The sequence below is a fragment of the Myxocyprinus asiaticus genome, chromosome 9 (genome assembly GCF_019703515.2).
Source record: "Myxocyprinus asiaticus isolate MX2 ecotype Aquarium Trade chromosome 9, UBuf_Myxa_2, whole genome shotgun sequence".
Taxonomy (NCBI): domain Eukaryota; kingdom Metazoa; phylum Chordata; class Actinopteri; order Cypriniformes; family Catostomidae; genus Myxocyprinus; species Myxocyprinus asiaticus.
In genome coordinates, this window is record NC_059352.1 from 2303735 (window position 1) to 2322502 (window position 18768).

At 38.5% G+C, this 18768-nt stretch overlaps 1 protein-coding gene across 1 annotated transcript in view; it reads right to left on the minus strand.

Annotated features, from left to right (window-relative positions):
* Window positions 1–271: 271 nt before the first annotated feature.
* Window positions 272–18768, minus strand: part of LOC127446016 (alpha-1-syntrophin-like) — a 39403-nt gene continuing 20906 nt past the window's right edge. The window contains exons 3-8 of the mRNA XM_051706615.1: window positions 8725–8908; window positions 6044–6233; window positions 5759–5880; window positions 4166–4362; window positions 2101–2288; window positions 272–1957 (exon numbers count right to left, since the gene is read on the minus strand). Of these exons, the coding sequence (XP_051562575.1) occupies window positions 1865–1957; window positions 2101–2288; window positions 4166–4362; window positions 5759–5880; window positions 6044–6233; window positions 8725–8908 (974 nt within the window). The 3' untranslated portion in view covers window positions 272–1864. The remainder of the gene's footprint in view (window positions 1958–2100; window positions 2289–4165; window positions 4363–5758; window positions 5881–6043; window positions 6234–8724; window positions 8909–18768) is intronic.

Consider the following 18768-nt stretch of genomic DNA (forward strand, 5'->3'; position numbering starts at 1 on the left):
GCATAATCTGTTTTCAATAACCAAGCATTAACCGAGTATAGCCGAGGTTTAACTAGTCAACACAGGAGTCTGGTTTGCAATATTATGAAAGCAGTGGGTGGTTAATATGTTCTCTCCAAAGCCTGTTGATGGATTGTGTTTGGTTTGCTGTTACAGTGTTGAGTTTTACTGTGCTTTTCATCCTTGTTTTTGACCATATATGACTGAAACCCTGGCTTGCACTCTTACTATCTCAGGAAGTGACCGACAACCCAATAAACACTCCTTTAAAATAGGTCAACAGTTACATTTATTGCAATTTTATATACAAACAACCCTAAAAGGCACTCTTTTGTTTAAATAAGGATATAATATGATTTTCCTTTTGATAGCTAACATAGTTTGAATATAGTTTAGTTTGAATTATATATTAAAATTTAGCAGAGTTTAAAAAAAGGCCACTACAAGGATATTTTCCAAGCTGGGACATTTCGTTTAAAAGTACCTCTTTGAGCAGAAGACATTTGCATTTTACCATCTCAATGTTATTAGGACCAAAAAAACAGATGCCAGAACTCAAAGAATATTTTAAAATAGGAAAACATCAATTTGAAATGCAGCTGTTTGCAAAGAAATATGATCCACAAAGCATTTCCAACAGTTTGAAGAAAAACAAAGAAAATAATATGTTTTTAGCATGGTATAAATATGAAAAGGCCTGTAGTATTGTTCATTTTTGCCAACAGAGGTCAGTGTAACTTTCTGTTGTTTAAAATGAATTCAACTCATAGATTGAATGACAAGTTTCCAAGCTTTAACTGCAGTTTTCGTCAAGTTTTTGACTTGAAAAACACTGACGCAAAAAATGTTATTGCCATGTTTTTCCTCGGACAAATCTATAATGGTAGTACCACATTCTTTGAAATACTTGGGAATACCATATAAATACCATAGTTTATGAATATGGTAATCATAAAGTACTTTTTATATAGGTTTGGTCTGTTCATCATGTTCATATTTTGATTTTATTTTTGCAGCTAAAGAGATCTATAGATTCATGGTTGAAACTCTGGAGGACTTTTATGTCTATGTCTTAAAAGTATTATTTTAAAGTCCCAAAAAGTCAAATGAGAAATAACCATTAAGTACTTTAAGGGCTTTTCCCTTAATACTTGTCATTTAAAGGTGAATGTTTGCATTAGTGATTCTTATAGACATTTTTAATTTCCACAACCGCTTTCAGCTGCCGAACGTTAAAGCCCTTTTCATTATAAAAGCAGCTTTTGTTTTCACAGACTCACAAAACAGGAATAATATCAACAACAATAAAGGAAATTATAGCTCTGTTCCAAAACTTAATGAGCCGCCTACCTAGACAGCATTTTAAGGCATTACAGGCATGCTCTCGATGTGAAGACTGTCCCAAAAGAATGTAAAGTTTACATTTGTACAGTTTACAGTTCAGAATGGAACAGCGCATGAAATCAAGCTTGCGTAGCAAGAAGTATTTGTGTTCACATACTTCTGCTGAGTATTTTTGGGGTCTTAGAAGGCAGCTGCCTATGTAGACAGTAGACAGCAAGGCAGCTTATTAGGTTTTGGAGCTGAGCTAATATCTTGTTTTGTTTCTGTCCAAAGGCGAAATACAAACACAAACAATAAAAGGCCAGAACTATGAGGAAAAATAGACATAAACATTTCATTGAATGGCTTTAGTTTTTTGTTTTTTTTTGTTTTTGCTAGCTTGTTTTGGCCATCAGTGGTTGAACTCTGACCCGTGGAAGTCTATGGTGAAAGTTTGGCTTGATGTTCAGTGGTCCACTGAACCCTTCACTCCTGTCGTCATTGGCGTCTGACCTGTGGCGGTGTCTCCGAGTGCTGGTCATCATGCCAACAGGCCTAGCCTCTTGACCTTGGCCGACAGGAAAGAGTGAATGATGAAGACGATAGTCTTCGGGCAAGAGTGAAGATCAAGTTGCTGAAAATGAGAAGGAAAACACAGAATGAGATATTAAACAAATCCATGGAGGTATAACAGAAAAGTGGTGGATCGTGACCCCAAAAATGCTTAAACATAAGAGAGGAAAGTGAGCGAGATAAAAGGATAAAAAGCACTCTCACAATCTCTGCTTCTGGGCCTCCAAAGTCGAGAAATATCATACGGACGCCATCATCTGAAGACATGCGCAGACGCTCGAACGGTTGCTGGAGAAGAATGTTTTTTCTTACGCCAGCCTCTTCTGTGAAGAGTGAGAAGCCTTTGTCTATGTGTATGCTTAACATGCATGACTTCCCATTCCAGCTGCATGCTACAAAACACAGAAAGAAAGAGAGAGAGAGAGATGGCACTTTTATTTATTTCTGGAAAAAATACCCATCATGGCATTCCAGACAAACTTGCATTGGTGTGAAATGTCTCTATAGTGTGCATAAAATTGAGAGTCTGATCTCTCATGTCTGTGGCTTTATCAGACCACAAATAGTAAAAACTGATCCAAGATCTGTATTTTATTTTATTTTTTCATTGTTGTGGAGTACAGCAACACATCATTTAACCAAAAGATGGCGATATTAATCCATAAAAACCTGTCGGCCATTCCTGAGAGTAGTGCCTGATCTGTTAAACCTTGTGGGACCTTTAGGACATTTTTGTCTTTTTCATTTTTGTTTTTTCGATAATTTTGGCTGTGTTAATGCCAACGGCCTAAATTTAGCAAAAGGTGTGTATTTTTGGGGGAATACACTCAGGACCTTCAGGACAAAAATGTCCCCATTGAAACCCATTAAAAGTGCAATATTTGATCCCAGTGCCATTAAAGCATAAAATCATGAATTCTATGATATTATGCTTTCATTCTGGAGCCCTGGCTTCAAAATGTAAATTTTTAATATTTTCCACCAGATGGCGCCATTTTACTCATGTTTAGCCTATGGAGCAAATACATGCTTTTCCCCTATTTTCTGTTTGCTGTATTATAGAGCACTGCAGGCCAACTGAATAAATGATGCAGATAAAATTGTGTGGGTGTGTTGGTATGGATGTCAGAGTGTGTTTTGTATGTGTATGTGTATGTGTGTGTGTGTGTGTGTGTGTGTGTGTGTATACAGGTTTTGCTATACTTGTGAGGACCAAGTATTTAGAATCAACCTGTTCTGTGAGGACATTTCTGGTTGTGAGCACCTTTTGAGTGGTCCTCACAAGGGAAATTAAATTATGTTTTTTTGAAAATGTAAAAATGCATAAAGTTTTTTGTGAGGGTTAGGTTTAGGGGTAGGGTTAGGGTTAGGGGATAGAATCTATAGTTTTACAGTATATAAATCATTCATCAGTCTATGGAGAGTCCTCATAATGATAGCTGCACCAACATGTGTGAGTGTGTGTGTGTGTGTGTGAGAGAGAGAGAGAATGTGTGTGTGTGTGTGTGTGTGTGTGTGTGTGTGTGTGTGTAAAAAAACAACAGTGGCATTATGTAAACATTTATGTAAGGCATTTAAAGGGTTAAAATCCTGAAAATGAATGAATATTTGGTAGTTATGATCAGGACTGATGTTGGTTAAAAAAATTAACTCATTGAAAGTGGAAAATAATAATAATATATAATATTATTATGGCAGTTTTTTGACACAGACATTTTTGTCCTCTAAGGACCTTTTTTAAATTGACACACAAGGGTTAATACCCAGTAAACACAAAACGTTCCCAAATAATCCAATGTGTGACAGTCTAATCATAATTTATACAGAACATTCTCTAATAGTTACTTTTAAGTTTTTTTCATCATTCTTAACGCAAGAATCATAAAAACTCGTGTTTTTTATCTTCATCTCTAGCGCGCATTCATTACAGTCATACACAGCTAGCCAAATGCATGTTCCTGTAAATCTTGGAGGAAATGGAAAAATTTAAATCATACTTTTTTATTTAATCCTTGTATACTGTTTATTGATGCAATGTTGCAGCATGGTTGCAAAATTTTCCCGAAGGTCGTGGGAACGTTGTATGAACCGCCATGCACAAACCTTTCTGGCTAACCTGGAAGAACCTCAAAGCTCTGTTCTGAACGTTCTGGAAACCCAATTGGTAGCTGAGTATCAACACTGTGCTGACGTTATCTGTTGTGTATAACATTATCTCCTGATTCTTACTGGTTTATGCTATTTGTGCTCAGGGAAATAACGTGTGTACCTGTAGTGACCTCCTGTATAAGCTCTGCAGCGCTGTGGCAACCCTCCACAAGTAAGTGTGTCCAGGTAGACAGGTCTTTCGCCGTGTCCACTCTGAACAGATGAGTCTCCACTCCCTGTTTAGTGCCCAAACGCAAGCCAAACGTCAACTCAGAATCATGCAGCGATGAACTCTTGCCAGGTCCAGAGTGAACCAACCTGAGGGAGTAGAGAAGACAGAAACATACACAAGCTACTTTATGAAACAAATACAATCTGAAATCTGATTGGATGTGTAACGGGAGCCAGCTGGTACGTGATAGTGTGGCTGTGCAGTGTGTAAACCTCACTCCCTTGGCCTCAAGAGGTGCACTAGCGACTGGCACTACAGGATGTAGCCTTTAGCCTCTTCGTTAGCACGCCTGCCTCCTATGCCAGAGACGCCAGTTCGAATCTCGCTTGAAGCAGGCCGAGCAGGACCAGTTACAGTGGTGCCGTTACCCGGATGGGAGTGAGGTTTAGGGGGGTCAGTGTAACGGGAGTCAGCTTGTACGTGATAGCTGTGAAGTGTGTAAACCTCACTCCCCCGGCCTCAAGAGGTGCACTAGTGACTGACACTAGAGGCTGTAGCCTTTAGCCTCCCCGTTAGCGTGCCCACCTCCCATGCCGGAGACACCGGTTCGAATCCCGCTTGGAGCGGGTCGAGCCAGAGCGGTTACAGAAGCACCATATTTTAAGCTATTGTAAAATAAAGATAGAAGCTACAAGAGACTGTGCATTTACAGTGATTTTTAAGGCAGAGGTTCTTAACTAGTGGGCCACAACTAGGGTTGATAACCATCCCATATAATACTGAATCGTCCGTAAGTTGCGTTCCGTATGAAATCCATAAGAGATGCCGTTTGTCCCGTATCTTAGTGTCTCACACCCAAACTGGCGAGAATGTTTCACAAATCAGGAAAATGGGGGGGGGTCCTGGGTAGCTCAGTGAGCAAAGACGCTGACTACCACCCCTGGAGTCGTGAGTTCGAATCCAGGGTGTGCTAAGTGACTCCAGTCAGGCTTCCTAAGCAACCAAATTGGCCTGGTTGCTAGGGAGGGTAGAGTCACATGGGGTAACCTCCTCGTGGTCGCTATAATGTGGCTCTCGCTCTCGGTGGGGCGTGTGGTGAGTTGTGCGTGGATGCCACAGTGAATAGCGTGAAGCCTCCACACGCGCTAGGTCTCTGCGGTAACGCACTCAACAAGCCACATGATAAGATGCGCGGATTGACGGTCTCAGACGTGGAGGCAACTGAGATTCGTCCTCCGCCACCCGGATTGAGGCAAGTCACTACGCCACCACGAGGACTTAGAGCACATTGGGGATTGGGCATTCCAAATTGGGGAGAAAAGGGGAGAAATTTTTTTTAAACAACTTCAACCAACTTATGTTTACACTGCAAGGCTTAATACACAGATCCAGTCTTTTTCAATTGTATTTGTCACTCCAGAATAAATGTTTTGAAACTTGGGTCTCAACACAAAAATACAATTTTAAATTCTAAACATGTACGTTTTCTATTAGGGTCGGAATTAGTCTGCAGATATTCCAGTTACTGGTGTGTTTGTGTACCTGGTGGTAATTAACGGATAGCTCCTGTCTGGATTGTTGAGCATTTCTTTGCAATTTGGTAGAGAGCTGTACAGCAGCAGATCCCTGTCAGTCAATACCGCCAGTATTGGCCGCTCTGACCCCTGACAACACAAACATAAACATCCTGAACACCTTTTCTGTTTCATAGTGACATTTTTGAGTTAAACAGGATATTAACATGCACAATGTTCACAGTGTGCTAAGCAAGTAAATGGGTTTAATGTTTTTTTCTCTTTTCTCTATACTTCATTTTATATTCGTCACCTGTTCGATGATCCAGCCGATGTGTTTGACGTCGATGCTGGGCTGCATGGCTTTTAGCTCGACTGTGGCGCTGGGCAGTAACGCTGTACTCGCTGTCTGTATGGCGTTATACCAGGCCTGAGCCATGGCGTGATCTTTAGCCCGCAAAAACACAGACTTCTTTCTGTCTGATGACACAACCTCAAAATACCTACAAAGAAAGAGAGACAGAATTTTATTTGAATTTGATTTAAACATTCTTAATGTCTGACAAATATTAATTCATATGTAATATTATTTTTTGTTAAGTATGTGAATGATCATGCACCGATAAAGTAATTTTGGTCGACACTGATAGCCGAAATTAGGGATGCATTGATATGAAAATGTTTGGCCGATACCGATACCAATTTTTTTGTCACACCCTATTTTGTCATCAGATTTTACTTACTTTTACTTGCTTTAAAAATGTACGAAGAAAAGCTTTTTTACTGTACTAACAATAAATAATTTCCATTGAACATGGATCTGTTGAGCACATGACATGCCAGCATTTTAAAGAGAGCCACAATGAAAGATAAATCGAAAATTGCAAAAAAATAAAAATAAAAATAAAAAAGATAACCTACAAAAAAGAACTAAATTTGATAACATAACAGGGAAGCACCGATCCGATACCTGGGTCGGTATCGGGTCCGATACTGCCGTTTTTAGACGGTTTGGGTATCGGTCCGACGAGTCCGATCCAAATCCGATACTGTGTGTTAGTCATGTTTGTTACTGTCAAGCTCCAAAAATGTCATAAAATAACCATAAAAGCACCATTAAAGTAATCCATATGACTCGTGCAATTAAATAAACCCACTTGAAGACATACGATAGCTTTATGAATCGCAAAAGGCTGTGTTTAATAAGTAAATATACAGTATGCATGCACAGTGCGTTTTAGTGAATGGCATGCGCAGGCTGATGAGACGGTCACGGCGATTTTAATATTTGAGCGCCACTCACGAACAACATCTCAAATGTAGATGCTCAATAGTTCGGTTCACTTATAATATGCATTTAGAACAGCACCAGACGTGCATTTTACCAGAACTTGAATAAGAAGTGAATTAAACTACTGTGAACTTGCCTACAAACAGACACTTACAGGACTTCCTGGAGTGTTCTGACTGTCAAAATAAAAGCCCAAGGGCCTTTAAAGATAAAGGTGCACGACTGAAATATATTAATGTTGTATTTTAAAATCCTAAAAGTCAATAATTAATAATAAAATAATTTATTATTATTATCATTATAATTTGTTTACAAATTACAACAATATTTAAGTTGAATGGGTTCCTAAAATATAACGGTAAACTATAAAATTGTGGAAAAAAATCTTGCTTCTTCCTTTTTTTGATTTTCCCCCTTTTTCTCTCCAATTTGGAATGCCCAATTCCCAATGCGCTCTAAGTCCTCGTGGTGGCGTAGTGACTCACCTCAATCCGTGTGGTCGAGGACGAATCTCAGTTGCCTCCGCGTCTGAGACCGTCAATCCACGCGTCTTATCACGTGACTTGTTGAGCGCGTTACCGCGGAGACATAGCACGTGTGGAGGCTTCACGCTATTCTCCACGGCATCCACGCACAGCTCACCACGCACCCCACCGAGAGCGAACCACATAATAGCAAAAACGAGGAGGTTACCCCATGTGACTCTATCCTCCCTAGCAACCGGGCCAATTTGGTTGCTTACGAGACCTGGCTGGAGTCACTCAGCACACCCTGGATTTGAACTCGTGACTCCAGGTGTGGTATTCAGCGTCAATACTCGCTGAGCTACCCATGCCCCTAGTTAGCAGTTTTAGTATCTTTACATATAAAAGAGTGTCCCCAATTAGTACCACACAGCGAGGTATAGATATTCTAAACTGATTATGAAAAAAACAACACTGGTATCGGATCAGGATTGGTATCGGCTGATCCTGAGATTTCAGATATCGGATCGGAAGAGAACAAGTTGTATCGTTGCATCCCTATTTTGTACTTCTAAAACATTTTGCACCTCTGTTTTTGCAGTTTAATACAACAGAAACAGAACATTACAAATTCATACTAAGCATATGTTGGGCAATTCAACAGAAATATCAACCACATCATGAAAAAATAAAAAGTTTTAACCAATTTTGTATTATAGTGGTATAATAGAATAGGTATAACCAGACATAAAAAGACTATAAACTTTGAACAGTAATAATCAATGTGATTATTTCCTCACAACATTGACCTAATCAGAACAATGCCGATAATGTCAAAAGAAAAGAGATGCATACTGCAGATACCTAATTTGTAAACATATGAATATGAAATGATGCAACAGTTAGTTACAGTCCTCTTATTTGATTGGCCACTGTTTGTATCTCTCTGCTTGTCTTTGTTCTTTATATAGATTACTAATTCGGTGCTTCATAACATTAGAACCGAACAATTTTCGTTAAAATGGCTGAATACTGTGTATCGTATCTGAAATGTCAGTTAATCTATATTAACGTCTAGTTTATGGAACTGTTATATAAAATAAATATTACACTAGCAATCATGCTGTTGTTCTGAATACCAGTACAGCTTTGATTACCTGTGGCCTTGTGCAGTACTGCTTAAATAGTGTAAACCCACACAGGTGTGTATTGATATTGTATGTGTGTGTATGCACGTACCTGTCCTCTGTATCAGGGGGACAGTGTTTGCGTGTAACTTGACACATTTGGAGCGGAAGTGTCCTGGTCTCTTTAAGCGCGGGGTCTGCCTGCTTTTGTGGGGTTGCTGGGGGGGAATCAAGCACGGGAGGTCCGGCTGTCGATCCGCCCTTAAAGAACGCTGACATCTCCTTAATGTACTTCACTATAGAGAGACAGAGAGACAATTCTTATTTGTCATTATACAATGATAATGTTTCAAACAGCAATATGCTACAGTACATTTTTGTCACATGTTTTCAAAAATGGTTATCAAGGTAAAAAATTTGTATTTATTTATTTATTTTTTTCAAATTGAGTCACAAATATCAAGACGTTTTCTTAAAGCCAGAGTATACTTCAGTTGTCCGCGTTGCTGATCGTTCCACGCACAGTATGCATGACGCAAATTTTGTCTTCAGCACAGCCGTGCGGCGCTGGCCATTTACTGTACTAAAAGAGTAATATGTAACATGTTTTTTATGCACCAAACACTATATTGACATTTAAAAAAGGGAAATTTTAAAACTTTTTTCACTGGGTCTCATGAACTTATGTTAAGATGACATCATAAAAGCTTATAATGTAAAATAATGAGATTTTTATAATGACAGAGCAGGCTGCATATATGAAAATACACTGAAATATTAGTTCACACTTTAAATATATCTTATAACATGTATATGTCAGAATTTTCAAAGCTCTGTGATGTTTTTGGTGGTGTGCATGAATGTAATGTAATGATGATTGAGAGATATTCCTCAAAAGCCTGTTGTATCATATTTGATACATGGATTTCAAAGGGGGATTTTCAATAAAATAACATACAAAATTTTAACCAAGCACAAGTTGCTTATACTCAGCAAATGCTCATTTAAAAAATATCAATATAATCATTACGGTCACTTTTACTTTATTAAAATTAAGCTGTCATTTATCTCAACATAAGAGTCACTTTTCGCGTAAGTCCGCCGCCATATTAAATAGATCAATATAAACATTGAAACCACTTTTTTCCACAAATAACCACTAGATGGTGCCATAAACATGTGAAACTTACATACCATACGTTGTTTGGCTCATCAGCTTGAACAGAAAGTGAAACAGGAGCCGTCAAAATAATTTATAAGATTATTCTGCACTACTTTTACCAACTACCAACATTAATTTTTTTCAAGAACTTAAGCTCTTAATGAGATTTTTTTTTACTGTCTCCGGACAGTTGACATTGAAGTTTTTCATTGACATGACATTTTTTACTTTCAGCCACAGAAAAAACATCTAAATGACTTTGAACTTAGTAATTGAAAACATGTTCATCATAGATGAGATTCAAGTAATTGTTTTGTGTGAATTGCATTTTTAATATATTGTTGAATAACTAAGCACATTCGGACAACAAAGTGTCACTACACTGACCCACGAATAATTGACAAATAACATGGACATTAAACCTTTTTTTATCAACATAAAAATTTAAGATTTAAAATCTATACAGTATGTATAAGGGAAACTGTATATTTTAGGTGCTCTAAGTGGTTGCAGTTTCTTTAACATTTTTCACCATTTTTAATCAACGTTTTACTGTTCACTTCAAGAGTCCTGTGGTTTGACAAATGAATATTAAACGTACAAATATTCTATATAGTCTTTCAATTAAAATAACTATATAAAAAAAACATTATTATTTTCTAAGCCTGATTACTTTAGGAAAATAATAGCACACCTCTCCTCAACATGCCGCATGATTTGAGGTATCATTCATGTCTGTAGTGCAAACTTTGAATTAGTTTTAGATGAAGTATAGCTTGTCACACTGCAGGACATGTCAGCTGTCAATAGGGATGTAATGCCCATAATATAACATGTTCTACTACAGTACACACACATGCCAGATACTGTACATTTAAAACCCTTCAGCATGAACACACATAGTAGTCTCTCTTTCCTGTTCCTCTTGGTTATAAATAGAAGACGCCACTATAGGGGGAAGATAGAGTTTCAGTGTAGAAGCTGAAGTGTTAAACACACCCCTGTCTTTCTCTCTTAGAGCACATGAGACAGGGTGAGAGGGGGTTCCTCGGCCCAGAATTGAGCTCAGCTCAATGGTCAATCCATTCCCAGACATACTTCACCAGTCAGCACTTACACCAGCTTACAGCCACACCAGTCTTTCTCTGTCAGTCTATAAATACATAGTACAGTGAATGCATGCAAAAGCATTTGAGAGTCTTTTCTCTCTCACAGAAACACACACACACGCCGGTGCTTTCACACATGTTGTGTCTGAATTGCTCAATCTTTCACCTGCTGGCCACAGACACACAATCAGCAGATCTATTCTAACAGTCTTACACACTCTTTACAGGAATATTCCAGGTTCAGTACAAGTTAGCTTTATCGACAGCATTTGTGGCATAATGTTAAGTACTACAAAAATAAAACAGAAGTGAATGAGGTGGTCATGCATGAGGGATGCTAGCTTTAATAAATAATAAATCACAAATTAAAAAATAATATTATATTAAAAATGTTAAAATATACCATCTACTCACTTTCCTGCTACTATAAAAACACACAGCTTTGAAATATGTATCCTTTTATTGAGCCATGATGTCTGTATGTGACGTTTCGATCTACTATTGGTCACACATCTTCTCGTCATTCGAATTTGCAGGTGAAAGTTCACCAAACTTGATCTTTGGTACGCAGCGGAATGCAAAATTTCTTTGCATGGGCTTGCGTTTCCGGATTTCCACGTTTAGATAAGTTTAAATGGAAGTGAATAGAGTGTGAAGTGTAGTGTGACTGTCGCTTCTTTGTGACGAAAACTGGAAAAACAAATAAAAGAAAAAAATGCTCATCCTCGTTGGGTTATATTTTCATACCCACATTAGGAGTGACATTATGTGCTATGACCGTGCGCTACATCTTTCGCAAAAACGCTAAATCTAAGCAACGCCCAACTGGCCGTGGATGCAAGTGTTCATGCTATCTGTGGGCATATATGCACAAACTGTGAGTGTATTCACAAAAATATATGGCCGGACCATGTAAATAAAGTGGTGCAAATCCTAGTTTGCTATTTTTGTGAGAAATAAGTCATTAAGCTTAGGATGTCTGAGAACCACATCTATTGTTTAAGGATTCTGCCAGCAGGTGCATAAAATAATTTCCCTGACAATTGCAGTTAATACTAGCCATGGTGTTGATGTCAGTAGATTAATATGATTAATTATAATTTGTATATAAAGCCTGTGTCATAGAGGTATACCATCCAAGAAGGATGCGGTTATTGTGCAAAATAACGTAATTCACAGATGGTCTATATTTCAATTTCTATTTTCTAGCTACCAACGTCTTTATCTAAATCGCTTGCGCTTTACGCACACGATTTTGCCAACCAATTTGCGCCTACTTACACCCTGTCTACACCAGATGTGAGCGGTGTGGCGCAACGTGACAAAAACAAATCACTCCCATTATAATCAAGGATGCTGTGTTCACTGGATGTGCAAGTCGCGTCAACAGTAAACGAATGTCCCGTTCGATTTTGCGCTGTACACACTGGCACTACTCCAGCCAACAAGACAAATAAACAGTTTTGAACATTTGCTTCAACACGTCCAGTGTAGACAGCTTCAAGCCTTTGCACCACAATGCAACATCACTCGTGTCTCAAGTAGACAAGGTTTTAGTGAATACTTGCATAAAAATACCAAAACTTTAGCTCTTCACTAAAGACATAGTCGTCTTAATATGGGCTTAAAATTTGCTCTTTGTCTCACGCCACTAAGCCCTCTTATTTTCTCAACTCTTCCCCTCCAACTACCTGTCAAATAGAGACCACTTTTCACCATCTAATTAATACCCAATGGCTACATTTTTTCTTGTTGAATATCCTGTTTCACACTGAAACACGTAACTTTACAGAACTTTAATGGGAAAGCTGTTTCATGTTGACTTTAAATCCTTTAATTTCATGTCCTCCAACATGTTTTTCAGTTGCATATCATAATCACTAAGCTTGCCCTTTGCTGCTCACATTTTCAAATCACAACAGTGTCCCATTGCGCCTTCCTTCTATTTTTTTTAAAAGCATCTCATAATTCTCATCTCTCATTTCCAACCAAACATTAATCACATCAACAATAGACTTCCTCGTCAGACATATAGATTAGAGGATTTTGAGCTATTTATAGAGGGATGGATTTTGTCAGTACAAAAGCCCTTTGGGACCTGATAAAAAATGGCCTTTGTGGAACTAAAATTGCCTTGCGATGTGCTTTACCCAAAAGGAAAATATTACTGCTCAGGAATGCTCTTTCATAGACCAAATGGAGTTCGGTTTCATTGAAGTGTCAACTTTATCTCAAATGTTTCTTCTAAATTGACTAAGAAGAAATAAAAATAGACACAAATGAGATGATTGTTGAAATACAGGGCACTGGTATAGAGCTATAGAATTAATGTGGATAGCATAGCTCCGATCATTTGCTGTTGGAAAAAGAAATAACTACAAAACCAACTTAACCAACACAAAACAGGTATTGTTTGAAAGCTAAGAAGCTCTACTTTACAGTGGATGTAGTCATTATGACCTCAATTAAACAAGTGCTTTGAAATTTGCAGACAATTCAGAAGTGTTCCATTTTTATAATTTAGGAAAAATGGTTATAACTTCATGAAAAATAAAAGGAACATACAAAATCACATACCATTACTTAGAGGAGGTGATTATCTTTCAAACGAGGTAATCAGATGCATAGATCATTAGATAATCCACACAAAGCACAATGTTACAGATGGCCACCAGGAGATGACACAGACTCAATGATGACTCAAATGGCACAGAATGAAAGTCATTCTGCGAAATCTAATTACTAAAATCATGTCTGCACGCTATGCAAACCTTGTGTTTGCATGTGTAATTAGTTATGTAAAATTATGTTTTTGTTTTTTTTGTTTTTTGTTTTGAGAGTCTTTTGGACACTTGGAAATGTTTTTGGACACTAGGATAAATTATTTTTGTAATGTTATATCTTTTGATTGCTTTGTCGTATCAACAAAAAAAGTCTCTGTTACAGTTGACACTCAGAGATATATAATGTCAAATCAGAAAAATAAGAAAAAAAAGTACATTTTTTGATGTGATTTTGTCAGCAGTTTCTTAAAAAGAGAGTCTCAGAATGTTTCATAATATATGTCATTAAAACATGTGAAAAGTTCCCTTTACAAGGTTCGTTGTTGGGTGGAAAGGAGGAAGCGGGAACCAGGTGAACCATTTACATGGACTTTAATAAAACAAATGTTTCACGTAGACACAACATAAAAGTGCTTTTCAGCACACAGACGCCGGAACAAACACACACAAACAAAGCTCTGTGTGTCTCTCTCACTGTTGGCTTCTTCAGCCTAACGTGGAATGCACACGTTCCATCGGCTGCGTGCAACTCTCTCTCTGTTGAACTGGCATCTCTGGCTCCTCTTTATCCCCCTCCCGGCTGATTGGGGTAACTCAGCGCCAGGGTCCATCCTTACGGCCCGGCCACGCCCTCCTCCTCGTCACAGATACCAAACACTTTTTTACAATTTTTTTTATAAGCCTTTAATTTTGGGTATGCCACTGAAACAGGAAATCTTTAAAAACACCTTCAGAGGGGAGTCACGTGACGCCATGCGAAGTTCGGACGTGAACGGTGAGCTCTGCGCACTTTGCTAGTTTTAATACTTTTTATGTCATAAACCGGTGAGATTCAATACACCCTGATCCTTAACTAGGAAGACAATATGTCAAAGAATTCAAAATCCTCGTGTTGCCACATTCAGAGAAAAATAAATCATATAGTTGCCGCTTTAATTTATCCCTTTTGCAAAATCTTGAATTCCAACAAATGTTAAAGGCTGAAATCAATGTTTATATGGAGACCAACTGGTCCTCAGTATCCTCTGTGGGCGTGGCTTGGGAGGCACTTAAGGCGGTTCTTAGGGGTCGGATCATACAGTATGCCTCATTCATCAAAAAATCCAAAGCATGAGAACTCGTGGAGTTGGAAGGGAATATTAAAAGTGCCGAGGCAGAGCTGAAGAGCCGAATGTCGTCTGATGGCCACAGAGAATTTACCTGATTGAAATACATATATAACAAACTTTAGAAACTTTGTGGAACCATTACAATCCCTAAACTGACGACTGAGCAAAAAAATTATCTTGATTCTGAGATAACCTTGGAGGAGCTTGTCGAGGTAATTAAGGCCTTGCCTACAGGCAAGGCTCCGGGGCCAGATGGCTTTGCCGCTGAATTTTTTAGATCTTATGCTACAGAACTGGCTCCACTTTTGTTAGAAGTTTATATGGAATCATTAAAGAATGGAAAGCTTCCTCCAACCATAACACAAGCCCGGATCAGTCTGATTCTTAAAAAGGACAAAGATCCAAGCAAGTGTAAGAGCTACCGTCCAATTTCCCTGATCCAGCTAGACGTAAAAATATTGTCAAAAATTATGGCCAACCGATTAAGTAAAGTTATGACACCTCTTATACATATAGATCAGGTGGGGTTTATTCGGGGCCATAGCTCTTCTGATAACATTAGGCGTTTCATCAATATCATATGGTCAGTGGCGAATGATCAGACTCCGGTCGCTGCCATCTCACTTGACGCTGAAAAGGCTTTTGATTTGGTAGAATGGGATTATCTTTTTAAGATTTTGGAAATATACAGGTTCGGGAATACTTTTGTTGGATGGACTAAGTTACTTTATAGAAACCCGGTAGAGGCGGTACAAACAAATGGATTAATTAATAAATAAATGAATTAATTTACTCTGGATAGGGGCACCCGGCAGTGCTGCCCTCTTTCCCCATTATTCCCCATTATTGGGGATTACAGCCACGATAAGAAAGGAGGATGATTTTCCAGGGGTGATTGCGGGAGGTGTGGCACATAAGCTTTTGCTTTACGCAGATGATATTTTATTATTAATCTCCGACCCTACTAGATCTATGCCTTGCCTCCACAGAATTATTAATTCCTTTTCTAAGTTCTCACGATACAGAGTTAATTGGTCTAAATCCGAAGCTTTGGCTTTGACAGCGTACTGCCCAGTAACGGCTTTTCAACCGGGCGCCTTCCAGTGGCCTAAACAGGGCATTACGTATTTGGATATTTTATTCCCAGCAAATTTGAGTGATTTAGTTTGGGTGTTGGGGGGGTGGGGCTTAATGTATATAATTTGATTCATTTTATGTTGTTTGTTTTATGAATGGAATCAATAAAAATTGTTAATAACAAAAAACACCTTCAGAGTTTAAAGTGTTAAACATTGAGCCAAAAAAAAAAAAAAAACTGACAAAGCAAAAAAAGCATTTACATGAGATTTGAAATAATCACATTATTCTCTGTTTTTGATGTCAAACCGTGAAGAGGCATGCACACAACATGTACATACATTGGATAAGCCGATAAGAACAGCATTAAAGGTGTTTACATGCAACACGAAACTTGTGTAATGGGCAAAAATCTACCTGTGTCGATCTGTTTATTCATATGCCGTTTATGACCTTACACAGATAAAGAAAAGTTGTTTAATGTGTTTACATGACCACACACTTTGTTGTCAGCTTATTATCAGGGATTTGATTTTTCTGTAAGAGCCTGATCCCTTTCTCTTGCGGTGCATGCTGAAAAATGTCCTCTCGCATGAGAAGCAAAGTATCAATGGGGATCACTGGTCATGGTGCGGGAAGCAGAGTTGTGAAACTTTGGATGGCAAGTTACTATGGTTGTTTTTACACTTTAGTCCTCTTTAAACCTCTGCCTGCCTACAAATTTTTTGTGTCACATGTGAGTGAAGAAAATCTGATTTGGGCCACAGTAGCTGCGGTGTGAATGTAGGCTTTATTGTTCCAGGCGAACCGACATTTTCAAGTTCAGGGATTAATCACGAGTTGGCTATTTCGTATGGTCTCGCACTATGTTGTTCACATAAACTCCTACGACTTCATTATGTGCAAATTCCCGGATGTCTAATGCGGAAGTAAGCGCGATTTCCACGCATGAGGCGTTAAGGACATAGTTATTAATATTATGCCCTTACCCAGACCCCTTATCTAAACTTAACCCATCAGTAGGGTGTGTAATCATGATAGGAAGCTGCTGTGTGTGACAGAAGCAAGTAATTGTCCCGTATTAGATGGAAAAGATATCCAACGACATCATTGGGTGTAGTGAAAGTCATAGGAATTCAAATGAGTGCAGTGGCACGATATCATATGAATTAGCCAAATTTAGAAAAGTCATACCAATCCTGACGATTTCACCGTGAGAGTGTGTTGGCTTGAGGCTGTCTGCAGCTGACGCGTCAAAGCGAACGTTCTACGGCAGTCCATTTGTCTTAATGGCAGGAGCGCCAGCGCGTGCAGCGCAAAATAGACGGGGCATCCGTTTACCGTCGGTGCAACGCACTTCAATGGACGTTCCAGTGTTGACAGCATCATTGACTATAATGGGGTACGCAACGCGATGCAGGTGAGTCAGGTCTTAAATGTCACCGGACCACATTGACATGTTAATTTCACTCAACAAAAATGTATGGTCTAAGTAAGCAGTAAATGGCTACTGTATGCTAGGTATGCCTGTATTTTCCACATAATGTTTTTTACCCTGCCAGTTCATCAAGTAGGCTACTTTTCAAAGAAATGCCAGCTGTTTAAGTGGTTATTCTGTGAGTGGATGTCATGTTTAGGACAATATGTTAGGTTTACGTTTATCATAGGCCTCTATTTCTATCCTAGCTATTGTTTTTTAATCATAAATTCTATTGGCTAACTTTCTTGAGTGAACAGCTGTAATATTTTGTAGTATATCTAATGCAAGTCGCAATACATGCACAACGCCTCTGCCCATTTTATTTTTAGACTTGCTTACCTGTTAATTATTTTCAGTCCTGACTGTTTGCCTATAATATGTTGGGTAACTTTTACTGGGTGAATTATGTTTAAAATAGGTTATTAGGTTTGTTCTTATTGGTCCTGCACTGTTCATTCAATTGTTTTCAATAAATATGCCTGTTTGCAGGTGTCAGAAGACAGAATAACAGAAAAGGTGTGTGAAAGCTTAAATGAAACTTACAGGCTAAATAGAGTAAATAGAATAGAAACTTCCCGATTTCATAACTGGAAGTAGTTTTGTGCTCATCAACAGCTATCTGTTTGTCAAGAATTTAAATCCTCCAAAACGCGCACATTTTCTTTTTCTTTTTTTGCCAATCACATGCCTGATTATGCATAATCGATATAATAACCTGTTAAGTGTTAAAATCTCGTTCTCTCAAGAGAAGCATCTGAGAAGCCAGAGACATCAGCAATAGTTTCTGTTTGCTCTCCATTCAATCATTGCTGTTTAAGAGAATCAATCGAGATAATAAACAGATCTTAGAGGTTAGTAGTGCATTGTGGACATTAATGGGAACAATGCAGTTTTGTGGTGTCGCCGACGCCACATTGCTCACTGCGGTGTGGACAGGGTATAAGGGAAATGAGAAAAGCAGAAGGAAAAACAGGGAGGAGGTCATGGTTATTTTCTGACGAGTAAGAGGTGGAAAATACAACTCATCTCCGGGTGATCTGGTTTAAATCAAAACAAATGTTAAAATCTTGTCACAAAGCCAGACCCAATTCCACAGTGAAATAAGCACATCTCTGCTTTAGGATAGAAAGAAAAACAAACAAAATAAAAGAGGCCTCTTGAGAGTATAAATCGGTCTGTGCTGTCAACACTTTATCTAAATGCCCTTTTGAACACAAAGCAAACATCCTTAAAGATCTTTGAGAAACAGCGTGTTTGTGTCGAAGAATGTAGCTAGATAAAAATTCTTCTCGTTGGTGACACTGACAAGTCTGCCCGGCGGTTCCCAGGTGTTGAGGCCCGGGTAGGGCAACATGGAAGTATGTACTTGTTCTTGTTGTCTCACTGGGCAAACACAAGTCCCTGTAGCCATGTCAAAAACAACAATTCCCTAGAGC